Source organism: Coregonus clupeaformis, chromosome 17 (assembly GCF_020615455.1).
Source record: "Coregonus clupeaformis isolate EN_2021a chromosome 17, ASM2061545v1, whole genome shotgun sequence".
Classification (NCBI taxonomy): Eukaryota; Metazoa; Chordata; class Actinopteri; order Salmoniformes; family Salmonidae; genus Coregonus; species Coregonus clupeaformis.
This window is the reverse complement of record NC_059208.1, coordinates 37,716,771-37,743,324: the sequence shown is the minus strand read 5'-3', so window position 1 is coordinate 37,743,324 and position 26,554 is coordinate 37,716,771. Positions and strand designations below refer to the sequence as shown.

At 43.3% G+C, this 26,554-nt stretch overlaps 2 protein-coding genes across 3 annotated transcripts; both read right to left on the bottom strand.

Moving 5' to 3' along the window:
* Nucleotides 1–527: 527 nt before the first annotated feature.
* LOC121585547 (E3 SUMO-protein ligase ZBED1-like) lies at nt 528–3,151 on the bottom strand. Of its 2 annotated transcripts, XM_045226650.1 has the most exons (4): nt 1,727–3,150; nt 1,301–1,404; nt 1,068–1,146; nt 528–975 (listed from the first exon to the last, which is right to left on the bottom strand). In XM_045226650.1, exons 1-4 carry the CDS (start codon nt 3,096–3,098, stop codon nt 626–628), a joined length of 1,905 nt encoding a protein of 634 aa, XP_045082585.1. In that variant the 5' UTR covers nt 3,099–3,150; the 3' UTR covers nt 528–625. The 2 variants fall into 2 exon arrangements, with proteins under 2 accessions (XP_045082585.1, XP_041757803.2); XM_041901869.2 differs by lacking the exon at nt 1,068–1,146 and having other exon boundaries at nt 1,727–3,151.
* A 532-nt stretch (nt 3,152–3,683) lies between these two features.
* LOC121586341 (transmembrane protein 42-like) lies at nt 3,684–8,322 on the bottom strand. The gene is made up of 3 exons (XM_041902957.2): nt 7,953–8,322; nt 6,578–6,724; nt 3,684–6,386 (listed from the first exon to the last, which is right to left on the bottom strand). Exons 1-3 carry the CDS (start codon nt 8,127–8,129, stop codon nt 6,255–6,257), a joined length of 456 nt encoding a protein of 151 aa, XP_041758891.1. The 5' UTR covers nt 8,130–8,322; the 3' UTR covers nt 3,684–6,254.
* Nucleotides 8,323–26,554: the final 18,232 nt, after the last annotated feature.

Sequence of the window (26,554 nt, the reverse complement as noted above, 5' to 3'; positions counted from 1 at the left end):
AGTGCAAACAACACTTTAGGTTGAATTAACAGGAAGTTAAAATTGTCTGATCTCATTTTCAATATTCAATACATTTTCAATAAAAGTACAGTAAGTGCAACCAACATTTCAACAGTAGGTTTACCTGCTACTTCTGCTTTTGTTTTTCAACATAAAAATATTACAATATTAATATCAAAAATAAAGTGCAACCAACATCTCTTCAGGTTGAATTAACAGTAGGTTTACCTGCTACTTCTGCTTTTGTTTTTCAACATAAAAATATTACAATATTAATATCAAAAATAAAGTGCAACCAATATCTCTTCAGGTTGAATAAAGAGTAGGTTTACCTGCTACTTCTGCTTTTGTTTTTCAACATTACAATACAAATACAGTATTAATATCAAAAATAAAGTGCAACCAACATCTCTTCAGGTTGAATTAACAGTAGGTTTACCTGCTACTTCTGCTTTTGTTTTTCAACATTACAATACAAATACAGTATTAATATCAAAAATAAAGTGCAACCAACATTTCTTCAGGTTGAATGAGCAGTGGATGAACCTGCTACTACTCTCATTTTAATAAACAAACAATATTCAACAAAAGATCAAGTGTAACCTACTAGGCTACTCTTCAATGACTACAGATTTTTTTTCAAAAATATCAACTGATCAACATGATCTGGCTGCAGAACACTTCTCTGTGCGTTCACTATGTCGCCAGCAGTACTAAAAACTCGTTCTGCTGGCACACTGGTGCCTGGAATGCACAGGTACCGTTTAGCAAGGGTGGAAAGTACAGGTAGCTCTTTCTCCTGAGATCTCCACCACTTCATGGCATTTTCAGTCAAAGGCAACGCATCTTTTGCTCGGTACTTTAACACCTCTGCTCTGGCTGTCTCGCTTGTGGATTTTCTTTCTCTTTGGGTGAAGGAATCGCCAAACAGCGCATCTAAGGCTTTCTTCTTACAAGGAGGTGACTCATTTGGAGCTACAATATAAGAAATATATTTCAAAATATAGTCATGTTTCTCATTAATACAAAACAACAACAATCTTTTATTGGTATCACATGAAACACACCTGTGGTCTCTTCATTGAATCCTGACAGCTTTGTGCTTGAGCTTCCCTCGTCTTCCTCCTGATTTCCCATTGCTTGCATCTATTGATGTAAGAATGTGTGAACTGTTCAAATTTCTGCTCTGTAATACTGCACACATAAATTTAGAGGAAGATAAAGAACAGATGAGATTTGAGAGAGGACAAATGAAAGGGGAGAAGAGAAAAGAGCAGAGGAAAGAGGAGAGAAGAGTTACCTGGTGGGACACTTCTGCCTCAAAAACCAGTTTTGTGTAGACCTGTTCTCTGTCCTCTTTTTCCAGGTAGGGCAGTTCTTTAAATCGCGGGTCCAACGCTGATGCTGTTTAAAGAACAAGAATATTGCATTCATTGCATTATTAAATTAAGTTGACCTGAAATTGCAAGTGATGACCACCTCCTCATACACAAAATAATCAGAAGATTAAACTTTAGTATGTTTAAAAGAAATGTGGCACAGTGATGATGTAAAGCCACCATGAACTAAGAATTGTATTGCAGATATCTTGTTTACTTTTCCATATGAAAAAACAACTCAAATTCAAACTTGAAAACGCAAAGGTGTGGCATTTTACAAATTAATACAGTCTAATAACCTAAAATATTAACCAAGTTGATTTTAATTAAGACTCCAAATTAATTACCTATGTTGAGAGCATCTTGGGTGCCTCTGTAGCGTGTGGAGAGGTCACTGGCCATCACCCTCTTAATCTCTGCAACCAGGGTTGAGTCGTCTTCGCATGGCTGTAGGTGTTTCAGCAGTTTTGCTTGAAGAGGAGCAATTACAGAGAGAGTTGGCTGGTCTTCTTCACACATCACAGTGGTTGCCATTTTGACAGGACCCATCAACTGAACAATGTCATCCATGTTGGCAATATCACTCTCACTCAGCGTGCCTACATCTGTGACCCCCTTTCGTAGATCCTTGGACATCAGAGTTGCCATTATAGCTGGCTGTTGTTCCAAAAAACGTTCAAGCATTTCGAATGAACTGTTCCATCTGGTGATTATGTCTTGGATCAGTTTATGTTTTGGTAAATCCATCAGAGTTTGTTTTTCCTCTAGGGCGTGACATGCAATCGGGCTGCGGTGAAAATATCCAACAATATTTTGCACTTTCCCCAACAACCTGGAAGCACGGTCCACCCCCAAACCCTTCTGCGAGGCAAGGTTGAGTGTATGTGCGAAGCAGGTAATGTGTGGACTGAACTGGGCTTCTGCACCGGCCACAATCATATTCCTGGCGTTATCTGTGACGATGGCAGGATTCTTGTCGTAGATTTTCCACTCCATGCAGGCTTCACGCAGTAACGCGCCAATATTTTTACCAGTATGGGCTTCATTTAAAACTCTGGTTAGCAGAACAAAGGTCTTCATTTTCCACTCCGGATCAATGTGATGAGAGGTAATTGTCACATACCCTTGATTTGAGCATGACGTCCAGCCATCTGTCGTTATCGCTACTCGTTCAGCTTGAGAAAGCGACAGCTTCACATCATTCTTAGTACTTTCGTACAATGCAGGAATAACCTTTTCTGAGAAGTGTGGTCGGCTTGGTATTGTGTACCTTGGCTCCAATGTTTGAATCATTTCACGGAATCCCGGATTTTCAACCACACTGTAGGGTCGCATGTCTTTGCAGATAAACTTGGCAATTGTTGCCGTGATGTTTTTCGCCCGAGCTGAGTTTTGGCCTAGTCTCTGACTAAACATGCAGGCGAGACCTGAGGCTTCTGCAGAGTTGACTTTACCTTTCGCTGCTGTAGCAGCGGGAACGCTGCAAGAGGTGCCTGGACGGTCGGTGTTGTGTGAAATCCCATGGCGCCTTAGTAGGTGGTTGGAGAGATTTGTCGTGTTGCCGTTGTACTTTACTTGACCTTTACATATCCTACAAACAGCGAGCGACTTATTTAGAACATCTCCGTCTTTGCAAAAGCCAAAGTGTTTCCACACACTGGACCGCAATGGTGGCTTGATAATTTCTCGCTCGTCGGCTTCTCCTCTGTAGTTCGCCATGCTATGTTTGGTTGTCTTTGCGCTGCTGTTGGCGCGATGACGTCACGGATAGGCAGACTGAATCGAGTAATGTTTAAAGCCTTTATCATTAAAAGTGCTAAGAAAAAACATCCATATAAAGTCTGACGTGCTTAAATCCAATGGGTTATTTCCTAGTATCGATACAATCGATTTATTACATTTTAAAACGATGTTAGATCCATATATGTTGTCCAAAAGGCCAACTCGCCGAGCACAGATCGATGTAGTTGGATCATAGGAATATAAATCGATACATCGATGTAGTAGATGGATCGTTACACCCCTATTATCTATGCATAGTCACTTTACCCCTACCTACATGTACAAATTACCTCGACCGACCTGTACCCCTGCACATTGACTCGGTACTGGTACCTCCTGTATATAGCCTCGTTATTGTTATTTTATTGTGTTACTTTTTATTTTTTACTTTAGTTTATTTAGTAAATATTTTAACTCTATTTCTTGAACTGCATTGTTGGTTAAGGTCTTGTAAGTAAGCATTTCACTGTTTTATTCGGCGCATTTGACAAATACAATTTTATTTTATTTGACAATCAATTTATTAGATAATCTGAGAAATTTACTGGACTTGTAACCTTAGAAATTCTGCCTGTATGTGTATCTCTTTCCATTGACGGTAGTTTAATTTTAGATGAGTCTCTTGGAGTTTTAGATGAGTCATTTAGAATAATGAATGAACAAATAACAGCAGTTCACTTTCCTAGATGAGAGGTTTATTCAACATTGTGCACCATCTCATATTTGGATGAGCGCTTACACATGTCCATAATATTTTCTGTAAATAGAAAATATTTACACTTACAAATGTTCGTTTAAAATAAGTTATATTAGACTAGATATGAATGGTTCATATTTCTTACCAGCGCAGACAAAGAGATTGAAGTCTGCCCAAACACCTGTTTCTCTCTCCCCATGTTGTCCAAGAAGTGATGACTAACAGTTAGCACATACTGCTGCTGTGTCTGTGTGTGACAATCAAATTATATTGGCTAACAGCCATTTTCTGAGACTTCCTCCCTTATCATACACCATTTACTAAGAGCCAAGCAACATATTCAAAGGATGGGGAGGTGGATTGTCCAAGTAACCATTTCAAGGACTCTTTTAATAATGCATTTTTGTTTATAATACATTGCCTTTCCTTATCCCCCTAGTAGGGCCCCAGTGCTGCACTAATCTGGAACACACATCTTATCAGGTCAGTCATTTGCACCTCCCAAACAAATCTCTACAGTTTATCATATGATATCAATATCTACAGTATAATGGTTAAAACAAACGTGTCCCATTCAGGGGCTGGCGATAAAAGAAACATTTAATGAAACCACTATTCTAATGCATTGATTTCTCTTGCCCTTAGTGACAGTGGCTTCACAGGTAGATGTTTATCCTCAGTTTAGACTGACTGAAGATCACAGGAGAAATGTCAGCACCAATGTCTCCCACCCTGATTCAATAGCATAGATAGTCACATTGCCAGGGAAGTAGATTACATTACATACAAAACCTGCAGTCTGTAATGTACTGTAACTGGAAGGAGAGCTGATTTCATAGTGTGCATTCTTCTGCATTTATAGAGACATATAATCTTCTAGTAGCTACAGTCAGAATACCGGTAGCTACCATTGGTTGTTGCATGCATATGATATGTATTTTTTTTTTAACAGCAAAGTGTGATCGTATCGTAAAGTCAAACTCTAGTCTATAGTAACGTTTGTTGTCAGTATTACGCAAAAAGCCAATTTCCACAATAGTACATCACAGTGTTAAGGAATATCAGGCAAGTACACTCTTGGAGGACAAGCATGCTAGTAATAAACACTACTTTCAGTAGGTGGGTTAGAAACCCCACAGCAACATTTGACCCTTTGGAAGTCTTGGAAGATGCAGAGCGAGGGACTGTGCTACCTGATGGCTCCCTTACCCCGAGGATAACCTCAAACTGATTTGAATTGCAATGGAAAACTAGGATAGACATTGTTGATGATACAGGCCTACAGCTGGAAGACAAACAGCTGGTGACACTCAATTAAAAGGCCAGACATTGGAGTAACTGTTGTTTGGGCACCCCATTAGGTCAGAATTAAATCAAATGAGTCTCTTCTGCCAAAGGGAATAAGGGATAGTTCACTCCAAAATTTTAGTTGGGGTCAGACGTCGGCTAATGTCAAGGCCGTCTGCTGTGTAGATCCAGCACTGTGCCTCAACTCCAAATGAATTGGAAAGACAGGCACCATCTAAAAAAGATGAAATTAGACTGTGCCTATCCTTTCCGAGTTTGTCTCATCTTGACATTAGACCACTTTTGAGGTTTGAATATGTCTGACAAATTTAGATTTTGGAGTGAACTAGACAGTATCACTTTACAGGCAGCTGAGGTCACTATGATTCTTTGGGCCACTTAGCAGTTTGACTTCACAATGCATTGACAGAGCCACTGCTGTGGTTACAGTGGGTAAAAGGCAGGATCAACATATTTGTGTACTTTGGTTTGACTTATTTGGGTTTAGACCTTGTTAGGAACTTTCTGTTAGACATTTGCTATAAAGGCAGGCAAGGCCAAACCTCCCCAGAATTCACAAAACATGTCAAAACACTGTAACGGCCAAGTCCTCAAGATATGAGGCTATAAACATGATACAACTGAGAAGTTCCTAACAAGGCCATGATGTGTATTCTGAGCCACATCATGTATGATACAGTAATAAACTCTGAGAATATCAATGTGTTTGCTGTATTTGCGTATATCTAGCAGTAGCAGCATTTGTGAGACCACTTCCATTCACACATCACCTTGAACATGCAATAATGCAATGTTGGTGTGGAAGTTTACAGTGAGTGTCATCTTAGGATATGTGAGCAAAATACAGCTTTTGTGATCTGTAGCATGGTGTAGTATTGATGTCATGCACACATTGCTGATGATGTCAGTGTTTCAAACAAAAAAATCACTGTATGTTCCTTACATGGTATGTTTTCACGTGAGTGCTTTACCTTCCAAAGTTGCCATTCACTGTAGAAATAATATTGTTTGTCACAGATAGTAGGCTATAGGTTGCATTTCTGGTTTCTTTCTATATCAGTTATTTAGTTGTCCCTTCCAACCGGTTGTTATTCGTCCTTCCTGGCTCGGTCGTTGGGCGCCGCCCTCTGAAGTACCAGGAGGCCAGAGAACGTGAGGGAGATTCCCACCCACCACAACGCAATCTGGGTCTCCCCGAAGATAAGCTGCCCCAAAAAGGCCTGTGGCAAAATACAGGTATTTAAATGTAGTGCACCAGTCATTACACTTATTTCTCTGTATTATTGACAGCACTTAAAACAGAAAATCTGTGTTACATTTATTAATTCAAACCCTACACCTGTAGACTATTAGGCCTATACATTATTTAAATAATTGTAAGTGTATTTTCCACAGGGAAATATGTACTTACGGAACATATGAAGTTGGAAGCAGTGGTGGTCACAGTGGTTTGGGTGGAGGAGGAAGAGTACCTGAGAGCCTTAGCGAGGAATGTCCACATCACAGCATTACAGGTGAAGAGCAGCCCCCCACACAGAAGCCTCAGTGGGATGTGTAGCTGAAACAAACACAATAGACCCTTTCTGTGTTTGCAAACATTGGCCGCACTAGGGCGATGTGAGCAAGTTGGTGGCAGAACAAGGGGGAGTTCTTATAGAACGCCAGCAAAAAAAGCCTCTATTTACATGTTGCTTATGAGTGCATTTCACACTACTTTTGGATTATAATTGGATTTTAAGGCTCGTATGAATGTCCTGCTTAATATAATGTTTGTGTCATCATCGCAAATCAACTGCATTTTACTTTAAAAAACACTTCAACTTCAACCAGTAAAATGGCTCTTTGGTTAGCTTTTGCTACAGCCTATTTCAATGAGTGTTACCATTCTAGCTAACAACTGCTGCATCCAAAATATTTAATTTGCAAAGATCACAACCAAATATAATCTTTGCGACTGTTCAAGCCAGAATCTAAACATCATTGTAAGCCTATGAGAACCCCAAAATGTTATTTTGTTTAGAAGTAATAAAAACGTAAATCTAGGCAATGTTGAATGGGCACAGATGGTGATGGCTTTTTACTGCCTCCAAGAGTATCATGCATCTGTGCGTGACGTCGGTGTGTCTTGTACTTGGAAGTGGTCTATATGAATGAAAACAATGTTATTTTGCAAATGAGTCACATCAAATAGTTGAGCTCCATTCCAGGGATTTGGGGCCTAATTTAGTTATTTATCTTGATATGTAAATGTATGTAAATTTTTTTTATATCTGACGGCTATATAAATAAATAATATGGCTGATAACTCAAACATAAAATCATGTCAGTCACCACGTGCAAACGTTATGAAGGTCATTTCAAGCAGCCTAATTACAATATGGTATTGACATTGAATGGAAAATTGCCCATATGTTAAACCAGGATCACATTCGGCCACTAGAATAAAATGATACGCAACATATAAGAAAATATCTTGCTTTAACACAAAAATATATGATGTAACACTGCACTAGGTTGCACGAGCTGCAATGTCGTTGAAGCACGCGGATACGACACGAGCTTGACACACAGCATGCGCCTGTCCAGCAGAGCGAGATGCTGAGCGCACGAGCTGGAATCAGGAGCCCCAAACTCATCACTGGAAAACCGCAACTTCTCTTTTCGCGGACGAATTGCTATGCTAACACAAAATTGCTATGCTAACACATTGACATTTACATTATTCAAAGCCACCCGAATCCCATCACGTTAATAATTCAGGCACTTAAACGGCGGCGATTCCTCACCCAGTCACACGCGGTAGTTTCGTCCGGTTGTCTAAATTTCCGCTGCTCTCCCCATGTTCGTAGCCCCGTTTCACATACACCTTTAAGGTAATCGGCTCCAAGTGACAGTTTTGCAGATGAAGATGCGACAGCCCCGAGAAACCCCGCCAGGAGCGCATAGAAAACGCCGGGGAACATGTTGACAACCGAGGCACATATTTTTCTAATCCATCACATTCCTACAGCGGTATTGAGTTGAATGTGGGGGTAAAATCTAATCTGCAGGCTACTTTCTACCAATAACCGTACGGAGATAGCCACACCAATCAAAATACTTGCTCAGCGGGTAGGTGCACGACGTGGTTGGACAAAGAACTCCATGGCTTTATAGCATTGTGGGATGAGTAGTTTCTTCAGCAGCATCACGTGTTCAGGAATTCCGTGGATATTGGATAATAATTTATTTCATCAATAGGTCTATGGAATCAATAGGTCTATGAGTGAGTTATAGTCTCTCAAAGGCAATACCCAATTAATGAATCATAATAGGCCTTTAATTAGTCTAAATCATATTTAGAATATTAAAGCCAAATGTTCTATTTTAATCACAAAAAATTATCATACATTAGGCAATAGGCGAGGTTAGCCTTATAGCCTACTACTTTGTTAATCTGCTCTATATTAAAGTTGCAATATGTAACTTTTTGAGCAACCTGACCAAATTCACATAGAAATGTTAGTTATAGTCTAAGAAGCAGTAGATGTGTGCTTTGTGCTTTGTTTCTATGCTTCCCAGTCTTAGGTTTCGTTTTTGCGTCTTTTGGTTTTGTACACCAGCTTCAAACAGCTGAAAATACAATATTTTAGATTATGGAAAATATATTTCACAGTGGTTTAGATGGTACAAGGATTCTCTACAGTATACTTGCTTGCTTTGTCACATAAACTGAAACCAGGAAATGGAAGAGCGATTTCTGCATAGTGCATCTGTTATGTTGGATGGAGTGGAGGATCGATGCTAACAGGGCCTAAAGTTAACTTTTTGGTCCACCAGCCACTGTGGCAGGTAGTTTATAGCATCTACCAGCCGCTCAGATTATTTACCAGCAAAATGTTTTTTCGCCATAACTACATTTTTAAAAAAATAAGTAGGACCATACTTTGTAATGTTTTCAAAAACAAGAAATGTATTAGTAAGAAGTAATGTGGTATATTGCTCAATTTCATTACATTTTTTATCAAAATATCAGCGAAATTTTTTTTCAACTGCCCCTTTATGGGCAGGAGGTTACTGTGGTAACAGGGCCACTCGAGTCCTGTCACGTGTCTGTGTGTGTGTTAGATTTGGGATCTGACTAGGCCAGTGGTCACCAACCAGTCGATCGCAATCTCCAAGGAATTCCTAGTATATCACCAAACAATTCTGTAAAAAACCCAACGATAAATCCTTGCTTTAAAAATAAAAAATAAAAAATAAAAAATGTATCACTGTTGGTGATAGGTACACTTGATTCAACAGCCCTAGTGCCAGGAAGGCAAAGTGTTCCAATTTTTAACCATTTCATGTGTCTAAAGGTAGAACTCCGCCTACCCGGCAGGCCCAGAGAGCAAATCAAGTGCACCTATAGGCCTACCACTAGCCAATCCGATAGCTCAGACTTTGTCTGCACAGTTTCCTCCAGCCATAGACTGCAATGGATGGTTCAAAATTTACAGAATGGTTACCTGGAGGAAAATGGGGAGGGTCATGCTTTTTCAATTTCAGTCAAGGGTAGGGTTTAGTATTTCTTAAATCTAGTCCAGCGGAGGGTCATGTAATTTGTTTTAACCAGGTAAGCCAGTTGAGAACAAGTTCTCATTTACAACTGCGACCTGGCCAAGATAAAGCGCGATAAAAACAACAACACAGAGTTACATATGGGGTAAACAAAACATAAAGTCAAAAATATAACAGAAAATATATATACAGTGTGTGCGAATGTAGTAAGTTATGGAGGTAAGGCAATAAATAGGCCATAGTGCGAAAATAGTTACAATTTCGTATTAACACTGGAATGATAGATGATGTGCAAATAGAAATACTGGGGTGCAAATTAGCAAAATAAATAACAATATGGGGATGAGGTAGTTGGGTGGGCTAATTTCAGAATGGCTGTGTACAGATGCAGTGATCGGTAAGCTGCTCTGACAACTGATGCTTAAAGTTAGTGAGGGAGATGAGAGTCTCCAGCTTCAGAGATTTTTGCAGTTCATTCCAGTCATTGGTAGCAGAGTACTGGAAGGAATGGCGGCCAAAGGAGGTGTTGGCTTTGGGGATGACCAGTGAGATATACCTGCTGGAGCGCAGACTACGGGTGGGTGTTGCTATGGTGACCAGTGAGCTAAGATAAGACAGGGATTTTCCTAGCAGTGATTTATAGATGACCTGGAGCCAGTGGGTTTGGCGACGAATATGTAGTGAGGGCCAGCCAACAAGAGCGTACAGGTCACAATGGTGGGTAGTATATGGGGCTTTGGTGGCAAAACGGATGGCACTGTGATAGACTACATCTAATTTGTGTTGGAGGCTATTTTGTAAATGACATCGCCGAAGTCAAGGATCGGTAGGATAGTCAGTTTTACGAGGGCATGTTTGGCAGCATGAGTGAAGGAGGCTTTGTTGCGAAATAGGAAGCCGATTCTAGATCTAACTTTTGATTGGAGATGCTTAATGTGAGTCTGGAAGGAGAGTTTACAGTCTAACCAGACACCTAGGTATTTGTAGTTGTCCACATACTCTAGGTCAGACCCGCCGAGAGTAGTGATTCTAGTCGGGTGGGCGGGTGCAAGCAGCGTTCGGTTGAAGAGCATGCATTTAGTTTTACTAGTGTTTAAGAGCAGTTGGAGGCTACGGAAGGAGTGTTGTATGGCGTTGAAGCTCGTTTGGAGGTTTGTTAACACAGTGTCCAATGAAGGGCCAGATGTATACAAAATGGTGTCGTCCGCATAGAGGTGGATCCGAGCGTCACCAACAGCACGAGCGACATCATTGATATACACAGAGAATAGAGTCGGCCCGAGAATCGATCCCTGTGGCACCCCCATAGAGACTGCCAGAGGTCCAGACAACAGGCCCTCCAATTTGACACATTGAACTCTATCTGAGAAGTAGTTGGTGAACCAGGCGAGGCAGTCATTTGAGAAACCAAGGCTATTTAGTCTGCCAATAAGAATGCGGTGGTTGACAGAGTCGAAAGCCTTGGCCAGGTCGATGAAGACGGCTGCGCAGTACTGTCTTTTATCGATCGCGGTTATAATATCGTTTAGGACCTTGAGCGTGGCTGAGGTGCACCCATGACCAGCTCGGAAACCGGATTGCATAGTGGAGAAGGTACGGTGGGATTCGAAATGGTCGGTGATCTGTTTGTTAACTTGGCTTTCAAATACTTTCGAAAGGCAGGGCAGGATGGATATAGGTCTGTAACAGTTTGGATCTAGAGTGTCACCCCCTTTGAAGAGGGGGATGACTGCGGCAGCTTTCCAATCTCTGGGGATCTCAGACGTTACGAAAGAGAGGTTGAACAGGCTAGTAATAGGGGTTGCGACAATTTCGGCAGCAAATTTTAGAAAGAAAGGGTCCAGATTGTCTAGCCAAGCTGATTTGTAGGGGTCCAGATTTTTCAGCTCTTTCAGAACATCAGCTGTCTGAATTTGTGTGAAGGAGAAGCGGGGGGCATGGGCAAGTTGCAGCGGAGGGTGCAGAGCTGGTGGCCGGGGTAGTGGTAGCCAGGTGGAAAGCATGGCCAGCCGTAGCAAAATGCTTGTTGAAATTCTCGATTATTGTAGATTTATCGGTGGTGACAGTGTTTCCTAGCCTCAGTGCAGTGGGCAGTTGGGAGGAGGTGCTCTTATTCTCCATGGACTTTACAGTGTCCCAAAACTTTTTGGAGTTAGTGCTACAGGATGCAAATTTCTGTTTGAAAAAGCTAGCCTTTGCTTTCCTAACTGATTGTGTATATTTGTTCCTGGCTTCCCTGAAAAGTTGCATATCGCGGGGGCTGTTCGATGCTAATGCAGTACGCCACAGGATGTTTTTGTGCTGGTCAAGGGCAGTCAAGTCTGAGGAGAACCAGGGGCTATATCTGTTCTTAGTTCTGAATTTTTTGAATGGGGGATGCTTATTTAAGATTGAGAGGAAGGCACTTTTAAAGAACAACCAGGCATCCTCTACTGACGGAATGAGGTCAATATCCATCCAGGATACCCGGGCCAGGTCAATTAGAAAGGCCTGCTCGCTAAAGTGTTTTAGGGAGCGTTTGACAGTGATGAGGGGTTGCGGACCCATTACGGACGCAGGCAATAAGGCAGTGATCGCTGAGATCCTGGTTGAAGACAGCGGAGGTGTATTTAGAGGGTAAGTTAGTCAGGATGATATCTATGAGGGTGCCCATGTTTACAGATTTAGGGTTGTACCTGGTAGCTTCGTTGATAATTTGTGTGAGATTGAGGGCATCTAGTTTAGATTGTAGGTTGGCCGGGGTGTTAAGCATATCCCAGTTTAGGTCACCAAGCAGTACGAACTCTGAGGATAGATGGGGGGCAATCAGTTCACATATGGTGTCCAGGACACAGCTCAGGGCTGAGGGGGGTCTGTAGCAAGCGACAACAGTGAGAGACTTTGTAGTTATAGCTTTGGCTGAGGTTTTCATATTGTTGGTTAAATTAGCATTACTCTGCCTTACTGAAACATCTGGAAAGCATTACTATAGGGCCCCCCTGAAATAGAGGACACTTGGATATGTGAGAGGCCAGGGATTGGTCTATCTAAAACCACCCATCTTATGTTACATAGGATATATACCAGGTTTTCAACAAAGGACGGGGAGAATAATCATATTTGAGATTGGGTTAGTTGTTCTCCAGACTCTGCAAAAGTCTGTAAATTGACGCTGTAATCTTTTGATATAATAAACCTTTATAATCAAAGTACAGTGTCAACGGATTTCTTATCAACACAGCATATCAGCATCGTTGTCTCGACACCACAGAGAATTGGTGACGAGGATTTTGGGACGTGTTGCATCTGTTTCAACGTTCCTGTCACGCCCTGGCTCTGGGGACTATGTTATGTTGAGCCAGGGTGTGTAATTCTATGTTTGATTTTCTATGTTGGGCTGAGTGACTCCCAATCAGAGGCAACGAGTGTCAGCTGGGTGTCTCTGATTGGGAGCCATATTTAACTGTCTGTCTTTCACTTTGTGTTTGTGGTTTCTTGTTCATTTCGGTTTGTGTTAAACTGTAGACGTCACGTTATCGTTTATTGTTTTGATCGTGTGATCAGTAATAAAAGGATATGTTCACCTTCAACGCTGCGCCTTGGTCCTCATCTCTAACCAACGATCGTGACAGAAGAAACCACCATAACAGGACCAAGCAGCATGAAGAAGAGAGAGGATGGACTTGGGAGCAGTTGAGTAGGAGTCTCGACTGGGCCAAGCCAAGAGAAGAGGAGAGAGGTTGGAGTTTGGAGCAGTGGGGTGAGAGTCTGGCGAGAATGATGGAGGCCTGGCCCACGGGGAGGAGAGACCCCCAGAAAATTTTTAGGGGGGCTCACGACGTCGGGGCAGCAGGAGGCCGCTATGGAGCGGTCCAGCGGGGGTTGCAGAGGAGGCCGCCAGGTTACGGGGGCCACTGGTAGAAGAGGGGATGGAGGGTGTAGAGGCACGGCGAGAGGTACTGGCGTGTGTTGCCAGTCCGGTCCGGCCCGTTCCAGATCCCGGTGTAGAGCCAGTGGTGTGTGTCCCCAGTACGGTCCGGTCTATTCCTGCTCCCCGCACCAAACCTACGGTGTGCGTGGACAGCCCAGCCCGGCCCGTTCCTGCGCTCCGCACCAAGTCTGTGGTGCGCGTCGCCAGCCTAGTCCGGCCCATCCAAGCTTCCCGCACCAAGCCAGTGGTGTGCGTCGTCAGTCCGGCACGGCCCGTGCCTGCTCTCCGCACCAAGTCTATGGTGCGTTTCGTCAGCCCTGTCCGGCCCGTTCCTGCTCTCCGCACCAAGTCTGTGGTGCGCGTCGCCAGCCCGGCCCATCCAAGCTTCCCGCAAGAAGCCAGTGGTGTGCGTCGTCAGTCCGGCACGGCCCGTGCCTGCTCTCCGCACCAAGTCTATGGTGCGTTTCGCCAGCCCTGTCCGGCCCGTTCCTGCTCTCCGCACCAAGTCTGTGGTGCGCGTCGCCAGCCCGGTCCGGCCCGTCCAAGCTCCCCGCACCGGGTCAGTGGTGCGCTGTCGTCAGCCCGGTCCGGCTTCTTCCTGCTCCCCGCACCAAGTCAGGGGTGCGCTTCGTCAGCCCGGTCCGGCCCGTTCCTCCTCCACGCATCAAGCCAGGGGTGTGCGTCGTCAGTCCAGCACAACCCGTGCCTGGGTCATGTCCGGAGCCGGATCCGCCGCCGAGGCGGAGTGCCCACCCGGTCCCTCCCCTGTTGTGGGTTGTTTGCGCGGCCGGAGTCCGCGCCTTTGGGGGTACTGTCACGCCCTGGCTCTGGGGACTATGTTATGTTGAGCCAGGGTGTGTAATTCTATGTTTGATTTTCTATGTTGGGCTGAGTGACTCCCAATCAGAGGCAACGAGTGTCAGCTGGGTGTCTCTGATTGGGAGCCATATTTAACTGTCTGTCTTTCACTTTGTGTTTGTGGTTTCTTGTTCATTTCGGTTTGTGTTAAACTGTAGACGTCACGTTATCGTTTATTGTTTTGATCGTGTGATCAGTAATAAAAGGATATGTTCACCTTCAACGCTGCGCCTTGGTCCTCATCTCTAACCAACGATCGTGACAGTTCCATCATGGGCTGCGAAATGACTCCCACTCAAGAGGCCGGCAGATAAGGTGAGCTTTCTCACAACTTTGGGCGCTGGTCAGTTCGTGTGACTGTGTGTGCGTTGGGGGATGCACCGTTAAGAACTTGTTTGTGCGCTTTGCTGTTATTTGCTGTGGGATAAGAATCCGTTCTAAATTTCTAAAGTTGTTTGCGTTGAATATAATACAGGATAAAAGTGTCTATACGAATTGATAACGCTGGGCCCTGGGAAATTTGTCTTGAATAGAATTAAAGGGAAAAAGGAATAGAATGAAGAAATAAGGAACAAGGAACTAAGGAAAAAAGTATACTGTTAGGACGTCGCTGATCTACGGAAGCCCTCAAACGAGGCGATCATTAAGATGGGCCATAAATCCTGGAGAGTCACTAGGTGAATTTTCAGGTCAGTTCAAGGAACTGTGAGATTGTAGAATATACATTCAATTGTATGTTACCTCTCGGTATATAGTTGACGAAGTATATGTCCGAAGTAGCCTCTCATTGAATATCTGCAACTCAAGGTAGCATAAATTTAGGAAGGAATATAAAGGAAATAGGAGCGATGTAAGCATGCTTTTAAGGACTGTATGAATGGATGCATTCTTTTCATGTGTGTGTGAGGGAAAGAGAGTGTGTGTGTTTGCGCAAAATTAAAGAAGTCTCTGTTGTGTTTCAGCTGTGTGTCGACTCATGCTATGATAAGATTTATGTTAGAGATATACAGCACCAATTGTGCAAGTTCTCCCACTTAAAAATATGAGAGAGGCCTGTAATTTTCATCATAGGTACACGTCAACTATGACAGACAAATTGAGATTTCTTTTCTCCAGGAAATCACATTGTTGGATTTTTTATGAATTTATTTGCAAATTATGGTGGAAAATAAGTATTTGGTCAATAACAAAAGTTTCTCAATACTTTGTTATAAACCCTTTGTTGGCAAACGTTTTCTGTAAGTCTTCACAAGGTTTTCACACACTGTTGCTGGTATTTTGGCCCATTCCTCCATGCAGATCTCCTCTAGAGCAGTGATGTTTTGGGGCTGTCGCTGGGCAACACAGACTTTTAACTCCCTCCAAAGATTTTCTATGGGGTTGAGATCTGGAGACTGGCTAGGCCACTCCAGGACCTTGAAATGCTTCTTACAAAGCCACTCCTTCGTTGCCCGGGCGGTGTGTTTGGGATCATTTTCATGCTGAAAGACCCAGCCACGTTTCATCTTCAATGCCCTTGCTGATGGAAGGAGGTTTTCACTCAAAATCTCACGATACATGGCCCCATTCATTCTTTCCTTTACACGGATCAGTCGTCCTGGTCCCTTTGCAGAAAAACAGCCCCAAAGCATGATGTTTCCACCCCCATGCTTCACAGTAGGTATGTTGTTCTTTGGATGCAACTCAGCATTCTTTGGCAGGAGGCCTGTGCAACCAAGCGAAAAGAAGCTAAGTGGGTTGCCAAGTTTTTGTGTAAAGAAGTCATAAGCAGGTGGGGATTTCCAGATAGAAATATCCTCAGATAGTGGGAAAGAGTTTTGTGGATAAATCAGTGAAATAGATTTTTCTAAAATTGGGAAAAAAGTCAGACCAAAATGTTACGAAAACTAGGGTTGAAGTAACTCTAGAAAATTTTGAATATCTGATTGTGTGATAATTTTTCACATTTCTTTACATATTATTATGATATTTAGTACTTTCTTATGAATCAAAGGGGGGAAATGGAATGTGATTCATTTTATACAGTGGGGGAAAAAAGTATTTAGTCAGCCACCAATTGTGCAAGTTCTCCCACTTAAAAAGATGAGAGAGGCCTGTAATTTTCATCATAGGTACACGTCAACTATGACAGACAAAATGAGAAAAAAAAATCCAGAAAATCACATTGTAGGATTTTTAATGAATTTATTTACAAATTATGGTGGAAAATAAGTATTTGGTCAATAACAAAAGTTTCTCAATACTTTGTTGTATACCCTTTGTTGGCAATGACACAGGTCAAACGTTTTCTGTAAGTCTTCACAAGGTTTTCACACACTGTTGCTGGTATTTTGGCCCATTCCTCCATGCAGATCTCCTCTAGAGCAGTGATGTTTTGGGGCTGTCGCTGGGCAACACGGACTTTCAACTCCTCCAAAGATTTTCTATGGGGTTGAGATCTGGAGACTGGCTAGGCCACTCCAGGACCTTGAAAAGCTTCTTACGAAGCCACTCCTTCGTTGCCCGGGCGGTTTGTTTGGGATCATTGTCATGCTGAAAGACCCAGCCACGTTTCATCTTCAATGCCCTTGCTGATGGAAGGAGGTTTTCACTCAAAATCTCACGATACATGGCCCCATTCATTCTTTCCTTTACACGGATCAGTCGTCCTGGTCCCTTTGCAGAAAAACAGCCCCAAAGCATGATGTTTCCACCCCCATGCTTCACAGTAGGTAGGGTGTTCTTTGGATGCAACTCAGCATTCTTTGTCCTCCAAACACGACGAGTTGAGTTTTTACCAAAAAGTTATATTTTGGTTTCATCTGACCATATGACATTCTCCCAGTCCTCTTCTGGATCATCCAAATGCACTCTAGCAAACTTCAGACGGGCCTGGACATGTACTGGCTTAAGCAGGGGGACACGTCTGCCACTGCAGGATTTGAGTCCCTGGCGGCGTAGTGTGTTACTGATGGTAGGCTTTGTTACTTTGGTCCCAGCTCTCTGCAGGTCATTCACTAGGTCCCCCGTGTGGTTCTGGGATTTTTGCTCACCGCTCTTGTGATCATTTTGACCCCACGGGGTGAGATCTTGCGTGGAGCCCCAGATCGAGGGAGATTATCAGTGGTCTTGTATGTCTTCCATTTCCTAATAATTGCTCCCACAGTTGATTTCTTCAAACCAAGCTGCTTACCTATTGCAGATTCAGTCTTCCCAGCCTGGTGCAGGTCTACAATTTTGTTTCTGGTGTCCTTTGACAGCTCTTTGGTCTTGGCCATAGTGGAGTTTGGAGTGTGACTGTTTGAGGTTGTGGACAGGTGTCTTTTATACTGATAACAAGTTCAAACAGGTGCCATTAATACAGGTAACGAGTGGAGGACAGAGGAGCCTCTTAAAGAAGAAGTTACAGGTCTGTGAGAGCCAGAAATCTTGCTTGTTTTTAGGTGACCAAATACTTATTTTCCACCATAATTTGCAAATAAATTCATAAAAAATCCTACAATGTGATTTTCTGGATTTTTTTTCCTCAATTTGTCTGTCATAGTTGACGTGTACCTATGATGAAAATTAAAGGCCTCTCTCATCTTTTTAAGTGGGAGAACTTGCACAATTGGTGGCTGACTAAATACTTTTTTTCCCCACTGTATATCATTTTTATATTATTGTTGATATTGATGTTTTAATTTGCATGTGTTGCTTTGCAAAAGATACTGGTTGGTGTTTTCTTTTCTTCCAGAAGCATATGGGGGAATGTGTAGAGTGGGATTCAAATACTCAAACATGGACAATATGAATGGACTGGAGGAAGTTGAACAAGGAAGGTGTGGAAATGTTCAGATTCCATCATCGACGTTGCATTGAAAGTCGACACTGCAATGATTTATATACATATTTGCATGTGTAATACATAATTTGTGTCATATTCTTTCTGTATACATTTTTTGAAGAATGATGTTTTCTGTTGTTGGGTACATGTGGGGACCTCAGATGTTTATTTATTTTTTCGTGGATGCTTAGGGATATTGGGTCTAGGCAGGGACAGAGAGAATCCACAGGAGGGTCCGATGGGTCGACCAGCCTGAATGTGGACATTTTTGATTGTATTTAGTTTTCTGAGGTTTTCATGTGTATTCAATTGCATCATAGCTTAAAATGCATTGATAAAGATTTATAAATTGATCTGGAGTACTTAGGTGGTCGCCTGGGGCAGAGGGGCCGTGAGAGAATTTTACTGTCTTGATTGATTGATGGATATTTGGAAAGAAAGCTGCCAGACAGGTTTTTCGCTCTTACACTCCATAACGATTTGTTTACACTCCATGAAAATGTGTCTACATAAAAATGTGTTTACTCTCCATACATTTTGTTTTATTGCTAAAGTTACTCAAGAAGCCTGATGTAATAAAAATAGTTATTTGTCATAATCCTATTATTTTTGTTTTCGAGACTTAATTAGTCTCGAAGGGGGGAAATATGTAGTATCTGAACAATTTAGATTGCTTTTACTGAGGTTTTCATATTGTTGGTTAAATGAACTTTACTCTGCCTTGCTGAAATATCTGGAAAGCATTACTATAGGGGCCCCCTGAAATAGAGGACACTTGGATATGTGAGAGGCCAGGGATTGGTCTATCTAAAACCACCCATCTTATGTTACATAGGATATATACCAGGTTTTCAACAAAGGACGGGGAGAATAATCATATTTGAGATTGGGTTAGTTGTTCTCCAGACTCTGCAAAAGTCTGTAAATTGACGCTGAAATCTTTTGATATAATAAACCTTTATAATCAAAGTACAGTGTCAACGGATTTCTTATCAACACAGCATATCAGCATCGTTGTCTCGACACCACAACTTATTTCTAGAAAGGTGGATTTTTAGAAGTAGAAGCTCAAACTGTTTGGGCACAGACCTGGATAGTATGATAGAGCTCTGCAGGCTATCTCTACAGTAGATTGCAACCCCACCCCCTTTGGCAGTTCTATCAAGACGGAAAATGTTGTAGTTGGGGATGGACATTTCTGAATTTTTGGTGGCCTTCCTAAGCCAGGATTCAGACACTGCTAGAACATCAGGGTTGGCAGAGTGTGCTAACGCAGTGAATAACTCAAACTTAGGGAGGAGGCTTCTGATGTTAACGTGCAAGAAACCAAGGCTTTTACGGTTACAGAAGTCAACAAATGATAACGCCTGGGGAGTAGGAGTGATACTGGGGGCTACAGGGCCTGGGCTAACCTCTACATCACCAGAGGAACAGAGGAGGAGTAGAATAAGGATACGGCTAAAGGCTAAAGGCTTTAAGAACTGGTCTTCTAGTGCATTGGGTACAGAGAAAAAAAGGGGCAGATTTCGGGCATTGTAGAATAAATACAGGGCATTATGTACAGACAAGGATATGGAAAGATATGAGTACAGTGGAGGTAAACCTAAGCGTTGGGTAACGATGAAAGAGATAGCATCACTGGAGGCACCGATTGAGTCGGTCTCCGCGTGTATGGAGGGTGGGACAAAGGAGCTATCTAAGGCAGGTTGAGCTGGACTGGGGGCTCTACAGTGAAATAGTACAATAAGAAATAACCGAAACAGCAATAAGCAAGGCATATTGACATGGGAGAGAGGCATACAGCAATCACAGGTGTTATTCGAGAGAGCTAAGACAACAGCTGGTAATGGCGATAAAGTTTGGGCTGAGGCTAAACATAAACAGGATGCGGTACCATATAAAGGAACAGTCCAGCAGGCATCAGCTGTAATAGCTGAGTTATCATAAGGTCCGGTGAACAGCAATAGGAGAGTTCGGAGGTAGTTCGGGGGCTGCTACAGCACTGGCGAGCAAGAGGTGCAGCTTGCGTGTGCTAGCGGGCCGGGGCTAGCAGATGGATCTTCGTGGTCGACGTCATAACGGGAAGCCTGTTGAAACCACATCAGACGATTTCGTCGGCAGACCAGTCGTGTTGGATCGGCGGGGCTCCGTGTCAATACTAGGAGGTCCCGTCCGGTTGACAGAGAGGTAGATAGCCGGGAGATGGGCCTGGCTCGAGGCTAGCTCAAGGCTAACTGATGCTTGCTAAGGGGCAATGGTAATTAGCCAACAACAACAGCCATTCGGTTGCAGCTAGATAGTTGTGATGATCCGGCGCTAGTGTCCAGTGATTCCGGCAGAAAATACGATATGCTCTGGCTCGATAGCACACCATGCAGACTGGCCGACAAATTGTCCAGGCTAGTGACCTAAACTGGGATATGCTTAACACCCCGGCCAACCTACAATCTAAACTAGATGCCCTCAATCTCACACAAATTATCACGAAACTACCAGGTACAACCCTAAATCTGTAAACATGGGCACCCTCATAGATATCGTCCTGACAAATGTACCCTCTAAATACACCTCCGCTGTCTTCAACCAGGATCTCAGCGATCACTGCCTTATTGCCTGCATCTGTAATGGGTCCGCGACCCCTCATCACTGTCAAACGCTCCCTAAAACACTTTAGCGAGCAGGCCTTTCTAATTGATCTGGCCCGGGTATCCTGGATGGATATTGACCTCATTCCGTCAGTAGAGGATGCCTGGTTGTTCTTTAAAAGTGCTTTCCTCTCAATCTTAAATAAGCATCCCTCGTTCAAAAAATTCAGAACTAAGAACAGATATAGCCCCAGGTTCTCCTCAGACTTGACTGCCCTTGACCAGCACAAAAACATCCTGTGGCGTACTGCATTAGCATTGAACAGCCCCCGCGATATGCAACTTTTCAGGGAAGTCAGGAACCAATATACACAATCAGTTAGGAAAGCAAAGGCTAGTTTTTTCAAACAGAAATTTGCATCCTGTAGCACTAACTCCAAAAAGTTTTGGGACACTGTGAAGTCCATGGAGAATAAGAGCACCTCCTCCCAACTGCCCACTGCACTGAGGCTAGGAAACACTGTCACCACCGATAAATCTACAATAATCGAGAATTTCAACAAGCATTTTGCTACGGCTGGCCATGCTTTCCACCTGGCTACCACTACCCCGGCCACCAGCTCTGCACCCTCCGCTGCAACTTGCCCATGCCCCTTCCCCCGCTTCTCCTTCACACAAATTCAGACAGCTGATGTTCTGAAAGAGCTGAAAAATCTGGACCCCTACAAATCATCTGGGCTAGACAATCTGGACCCTTTCTTTCTAAAATTAGCCGCCGAAATTGTCGCAACCCCTATTACTAGCCTGTTCAACCTCTCTTTCGTAACGTCTGAGATACCGAGAGATTGGAAATCTGCCGCGGTCATCCCCCTCTTCAAAGGGGGTGACACTCTAGATCCAAACTGTTACAGACCTATATCCATCCTGCCCTGCCTTTCGAAAGTATTTGAAAGCCAAGTTAACAAACAGATCACCAACCATTTCGAATCCCACCGTACCTTCTCCGCTATGCAATCCGGTTTCCGAGCTGGTCATGGGTGCACCTCAGCCACGCTCAAGGTCCTAAACGATATTATAACCGCGATCGATAAAAGACAGTACTGCGCAGCCGTCTTCATCGACCTGGCCAAGGCTTTCGACTCTGTCAACCACCGCATTCTAATTGGCAGACTAAATAGCCTTGGTTTATCTAATGACTGCCTCGCCTGGTTCACCAACTACTTCTCAGATAGAGTTCAATGTGTGTTCAATGGGCCTGTTGTCTGGACCTCTGGCCGTCTCTATGGGGGTGCCACAGGGTTCAATTCTCGGGCTAACTCTATTCTCTGTGTATATCAATGATGTCGCTCTTGCTGCTGGTGACGCTCGGATCCACCTCTATGCAGACAACACAATTTTGTATACATCTGGCCCTTCATTGGACACTGTGTTAACAAACCTCCAAACGAGCTTCAATGCCATACAACACTCCTTCCGTAGCCTCCAACTGCTCTTAAACACTAGTAAAACTAAATGCATGCTCTTCAACCGAACGCTGCTTGCACCCGCCCACCCGACTAGAATCACTACTCTCGGCGGGTCTGACCTAGAGTATGTGGACAACTACAAATACCTAGGTGTCTGGTTAGACTGTAAACTCTCCTTCCAGACTCAAATTAAGCATCTCCAATCAAAAGTTAGATCTAGAATCGGCTTCCTATTTCGCAACAAAGCCTCCTTCACTCATGCTGCCAAACATGCCCTCGTAAAACTGACTATCCTACCGATCCTTGACTTTGGCGATGTCATTTACAAAATAGCCTCCAACACTCTACTCAGCTAATTGGATGTAGTCTATCACAGTGCCATCCGTTTTGTCACCAAAGCCCCATATACTACCCACCATTGTGACCTGTACGCTCTTGTTGGCTGGCCCTCACTACATATTCACACCCAGACTAGCCTATAGCCTATGTTCTGTTCAGTTTGAGAAGGAGAGCGCGAAGATGAGAAGGAGGACCGGAGGTCAACTTTGATAGCTTGCTACTACTATAATTGATTTGATCAAAAACAATATGTTTCTTGCCATGATGTATTCATCAGAATTATTGACCTCACAATAAGCCAGATTCGAGTAACTTCCATTGTGGTTCTGAAACTTGAAGCAGCAGCCGTAGCGCAATCAATCAGAAAAGCACAGCACGTGGTCCTGAAAGTAGGCAAATTCAAGTTGGCATATTCATTTAAACCATCTTTATTTTAATTAGACTTTACTAACAACAAGAGGGCTTTGTGTTTGAGCCTAGTTCTTCCTATTTAAGAAATAAGAGGTAGGCCTACCTGTTTGACAGACAAAATTAGGCTATAGACTGCTATATCCTTAGATTTGTTGGGTCAATTACTCCACCCACCGTGCACTCTTTAAATAGCCTACCTCCGTGTCAGTGAAGAGCTGTTAAGTTAAAACCCAGTCTTAAATTTAGGTGGTATGAGACGTTATGCCATAGATCTACCTTTTATTCAAGAAAATGGCAAAAAGCACAGCCCTACCCCTTGTGAGCTTATGATTTTGAAGAAAATAAAACAGATCAGATTATATAAAGTGATCTATAACATCGCTTTGGTCCGCAATGCTTTATGCTAGAAACAAGCTGTAAAATACCCGGGAAAGACGTGACTCCGATGCATATGGGGATTTCATTGTTTAGTTTCTTTGATATTCAGAGGCTGAGCTACAACCTTCTATAGCCAAGGAGACAATACATTGACTTCGCTTGGGAAGTACTCTAATGCTGTCACTATCAATTGATTAAGCTATTCACTTTCTGTACAATAGAAGTTGTTTAAACTGTCAAATTGCGTCAATTCAAATCTGGTATAGGAACAAAAAGAGGTCAATACACGTCTTCTAAGATAGACTAGTATTTTAATTAATGCAAACACTTGAATGGTAAATATGATGTTTGTATATACGGGCCCACTGAAACACCACGCAGGGCAGTCAGAGAACTGAGCTATTGTTATAAGTTCTTCTTTAAATACTCTGACAGAGATAGTTCCCGCTCCCTGCTGGGCCTGTCAGAGTAGAGGCTGGGTGTGATTTAAACTTACCCAACCTATCGTTGGCGCTCAGGCTGGTCCCAGCCCCTTGGCGCTTCACTGTTGCCGGGCATTAGTTGTTATCTTTACAACTTGTCTCGAGTCAGCAACCTCAGACATAGTTTGTTCTTCTTCATTGTAGCAGTACACATGTCCTTGAGCAGTTTAACAAAGAGGCAGTGTGTGTGTGTGTGAGTCACAAGTCTGTCTCAGCCTACCCCCTAACGGTTCCTCACATTAATCACAGCTTGTTATGTTAAACAATCTATATCAGTACAGCACAAACCTATTATGTTTAATCATTAATGTATTCTTTCTAAGCTAGGCATCACATCTAATTATAAGAAAATAGATCCCAACAAAACCCAGACAGCTTTTGGGGAAACACTTGTGACCTTCTCTCGTTCTCCACAAAGCAGCACAGAGGGCTGTCTAGCTCCCGACCATATCCTTTCTTTGGATTGGTGGATACATCTCATTATTGTAATATTTTATTGAATATTCAATTAAGGTTGTTGACGTCAACCACCTGTATTCAATGGAGAGAGATGCTATGCTACTAGCCTCATGTCATGAATATGCATAGCCATCTCGAGACAACTCCGATATAAAGTGTTTTTTTCTCAAAGTTGCCGGGATGTCACGCGTCCTACTTATATAGGTATACTCGTAACAACTTAAGCATTACGAAGCTTCTATTTGAACAAATTAACCTCACATAGCAAATAAGCCATACATTCTTTTGTTGACCATCTGACTCTCATTGACCTCCATACAAAAACTCCTCGCTTGGTGGGCGAAACAAAAAAAAATATCACCTGCTGGAGGGAGGCAGATTTTCCACTGAGTTGTGCCTCTCTCTTCCTCTCTGTGACTGAACGTACAAGTGTAGTTTTTGTAACGCAAGATGGAGGACAGCCTGTCTCGAGATGGCTATGATCGCATTTCTTTTGGGAGATTGCAAAATATGACCTTTTATTTCAAGACAGGATAAATATATTGTTTCAGGTGATAATAAAAAATGTTTTGTTTAGTTACTTTTTCCTCAACTTGTTTCTCTAACTTTATATCAAGTCAAGCTAGCTTGCACTGCAGAGCAGCTAGCTAGCTAGCTGAAAGCTAGGCTAGGATGAAGATACCATTGTAGCTAGTGACCTCCACCTAATAACTATCATCAAAAACAAACGTCATTACCATCACAATAAACTTAAATGGGAGGCAACAGTCATAATATAATTGGCTTAACAGCCAATGTGTAATATTTAACAATACTATAGTACTCACTTATAGGAATGGGTAATTGTTTACAAGTTGCTAGCTATCCCATAAAGCCATCACCGAAAACCACATATTTTCATCTTCTGTGGTTTGATAACTTCCTGTTCTTTGACGGACTCTGGCTGGACTGAAGTTGATGCAAAGTTTGAAAAATGTCATTGTATGCGGAGTCCGTCTCGCAACGGAGCCTTCAACCACAAGGGGGTGTTGCGTTTCCACTCCATTGTGGATGTCCCCATTGAAATACATGACATCTGGCGCAACGTAACGGAGTGCTTATAGGTAGTGTGAACGAGGCATCAGCCTCTGGACCTCGACTCCCTCATAGCCTTGACCATCCGGATAGATGGGTGGCTACGGGAACGTAGGAGGGAGAGGGAGTCTGTTCCCTGTCACCGAGGCTCGTCCTCAATTTCCACCTCGCCTCCGAGGAATCCCAGAAATCCACATTTCCGAGTGGATCCGATGTCGCCTGAGTTCTCTCGGAGGTCACCGAGGGCTGTCGAGTCATCTCCTCCGGAGCCCATGCAACTGGGCAGGGCTAGACTGTCTCCTGCTGAACGCTTACGCAGACTAAACACCCAGAGCTGTCTGTATTGTGGAGCTACGGGACATTTCTTATCTACCTGCCCATTAAAGAACCAGGAGTTTCCCATCTTCCATTTCTCGTACCCCTCTCCATGCTACCCTGTTGTGGGGTGACCGGTCCAAATCTCTCCGGGTGTTCATTGACTCTGGGGCCGACGAGAGCTTTATGGACGCTACCCTGGTGTCGGAGCTGGGAATCCCCACACAACCCCTCTCCATTCCCATGGACATCAGAGCGTTGGATGGACGCTCTATTGGCAGAGTCACCCACACTACGTTTCCCATTAACCTGAGAGTGTCGGGTAATCACAGTGAATCTATGCAGTTCTTGCCCATTGAATCCCCTCATGCATCCGTGTTTTTGGGGTTTTCCTGGCTCCAGAGGCACAATCCTCTGATTGACTGGGCTACTGGTTCTATCCTGGGTTGGAGCCCGTTTTGCCATGCGTATTGCCTGAAGTCGGTGCTGCCTTCCCCGGGACGTCTTTCTGCGGGCTTGGGAAAAGCCACGGACCTCTCCGCCGTTCCCCGCGGAGTACCAGGACCTCCGGGAGGTTTTCAACAAGGCCCATGCCACCTCGCTTCCTCCGCAATGGCCCTATGACTTTATTAAACGGGCAGGAACTGCATAGACCCGTTTTGATGTCTTCACTATTATTCTACAATGTAAACATTTTTACAAAATAAAGAAAAACCCTTGAGTAGGTGTGTCCAAACTTTTGAATGGTAGTGTACATTGAGGAC

What these genes read in the sequence shown, in the direction of transcription:
- LOC121585547 (XM_045226650.1), bottom strand. Translation starts at nt 3,098, where the DNA reads ATGGCGAACTACAGAGGAGAAGCCGACGAGCGAGAAATTATCAAGCCA. An exon ending in CCAAGATGCTCTCAACATAG is followed by an intron (nt 1,405 to 1,726) that starts GTAATTAATTTG and finishes TTCTTTAAACAG; the next exon opens with CATCAGCGTTGGACCCGCGA. An exon ending in ATTCAATGAAGAGACCACAG is followed by an intron (nt 976 to 1,067) that starts GTGTGTTTCATG and finishes CTTATATTGTAG; the next exon opens with CTCCAAATGAGTCACCTCCT.
- LOC121586341 (XM_041902957.2), bottom strand. Translation starts at nt 8,129, where the DNA reads ATGTTCCCCGGCGTTTTCTATGCGCTCCTGGCGGGGTTTCTCGGGGCT. An exon ending in AAACTACCGCGTGTGACTGG is followed by an intron (nt 6,725 to 7,952) that starts GTGAGGAATCGC and finishes TGTTTGTTTCAG; the next exon opens with CTACACATCCCACTGAGGCT. An exon ending in CTTCCAACTTCATATGTTCC is followed by an intron (nt 6,387 to 6,577) that starts GTAAGTACATAT and finishes ATTTTGCCACAG; the next exon opens with GCCTTTTTGGGGCAGCTTAT.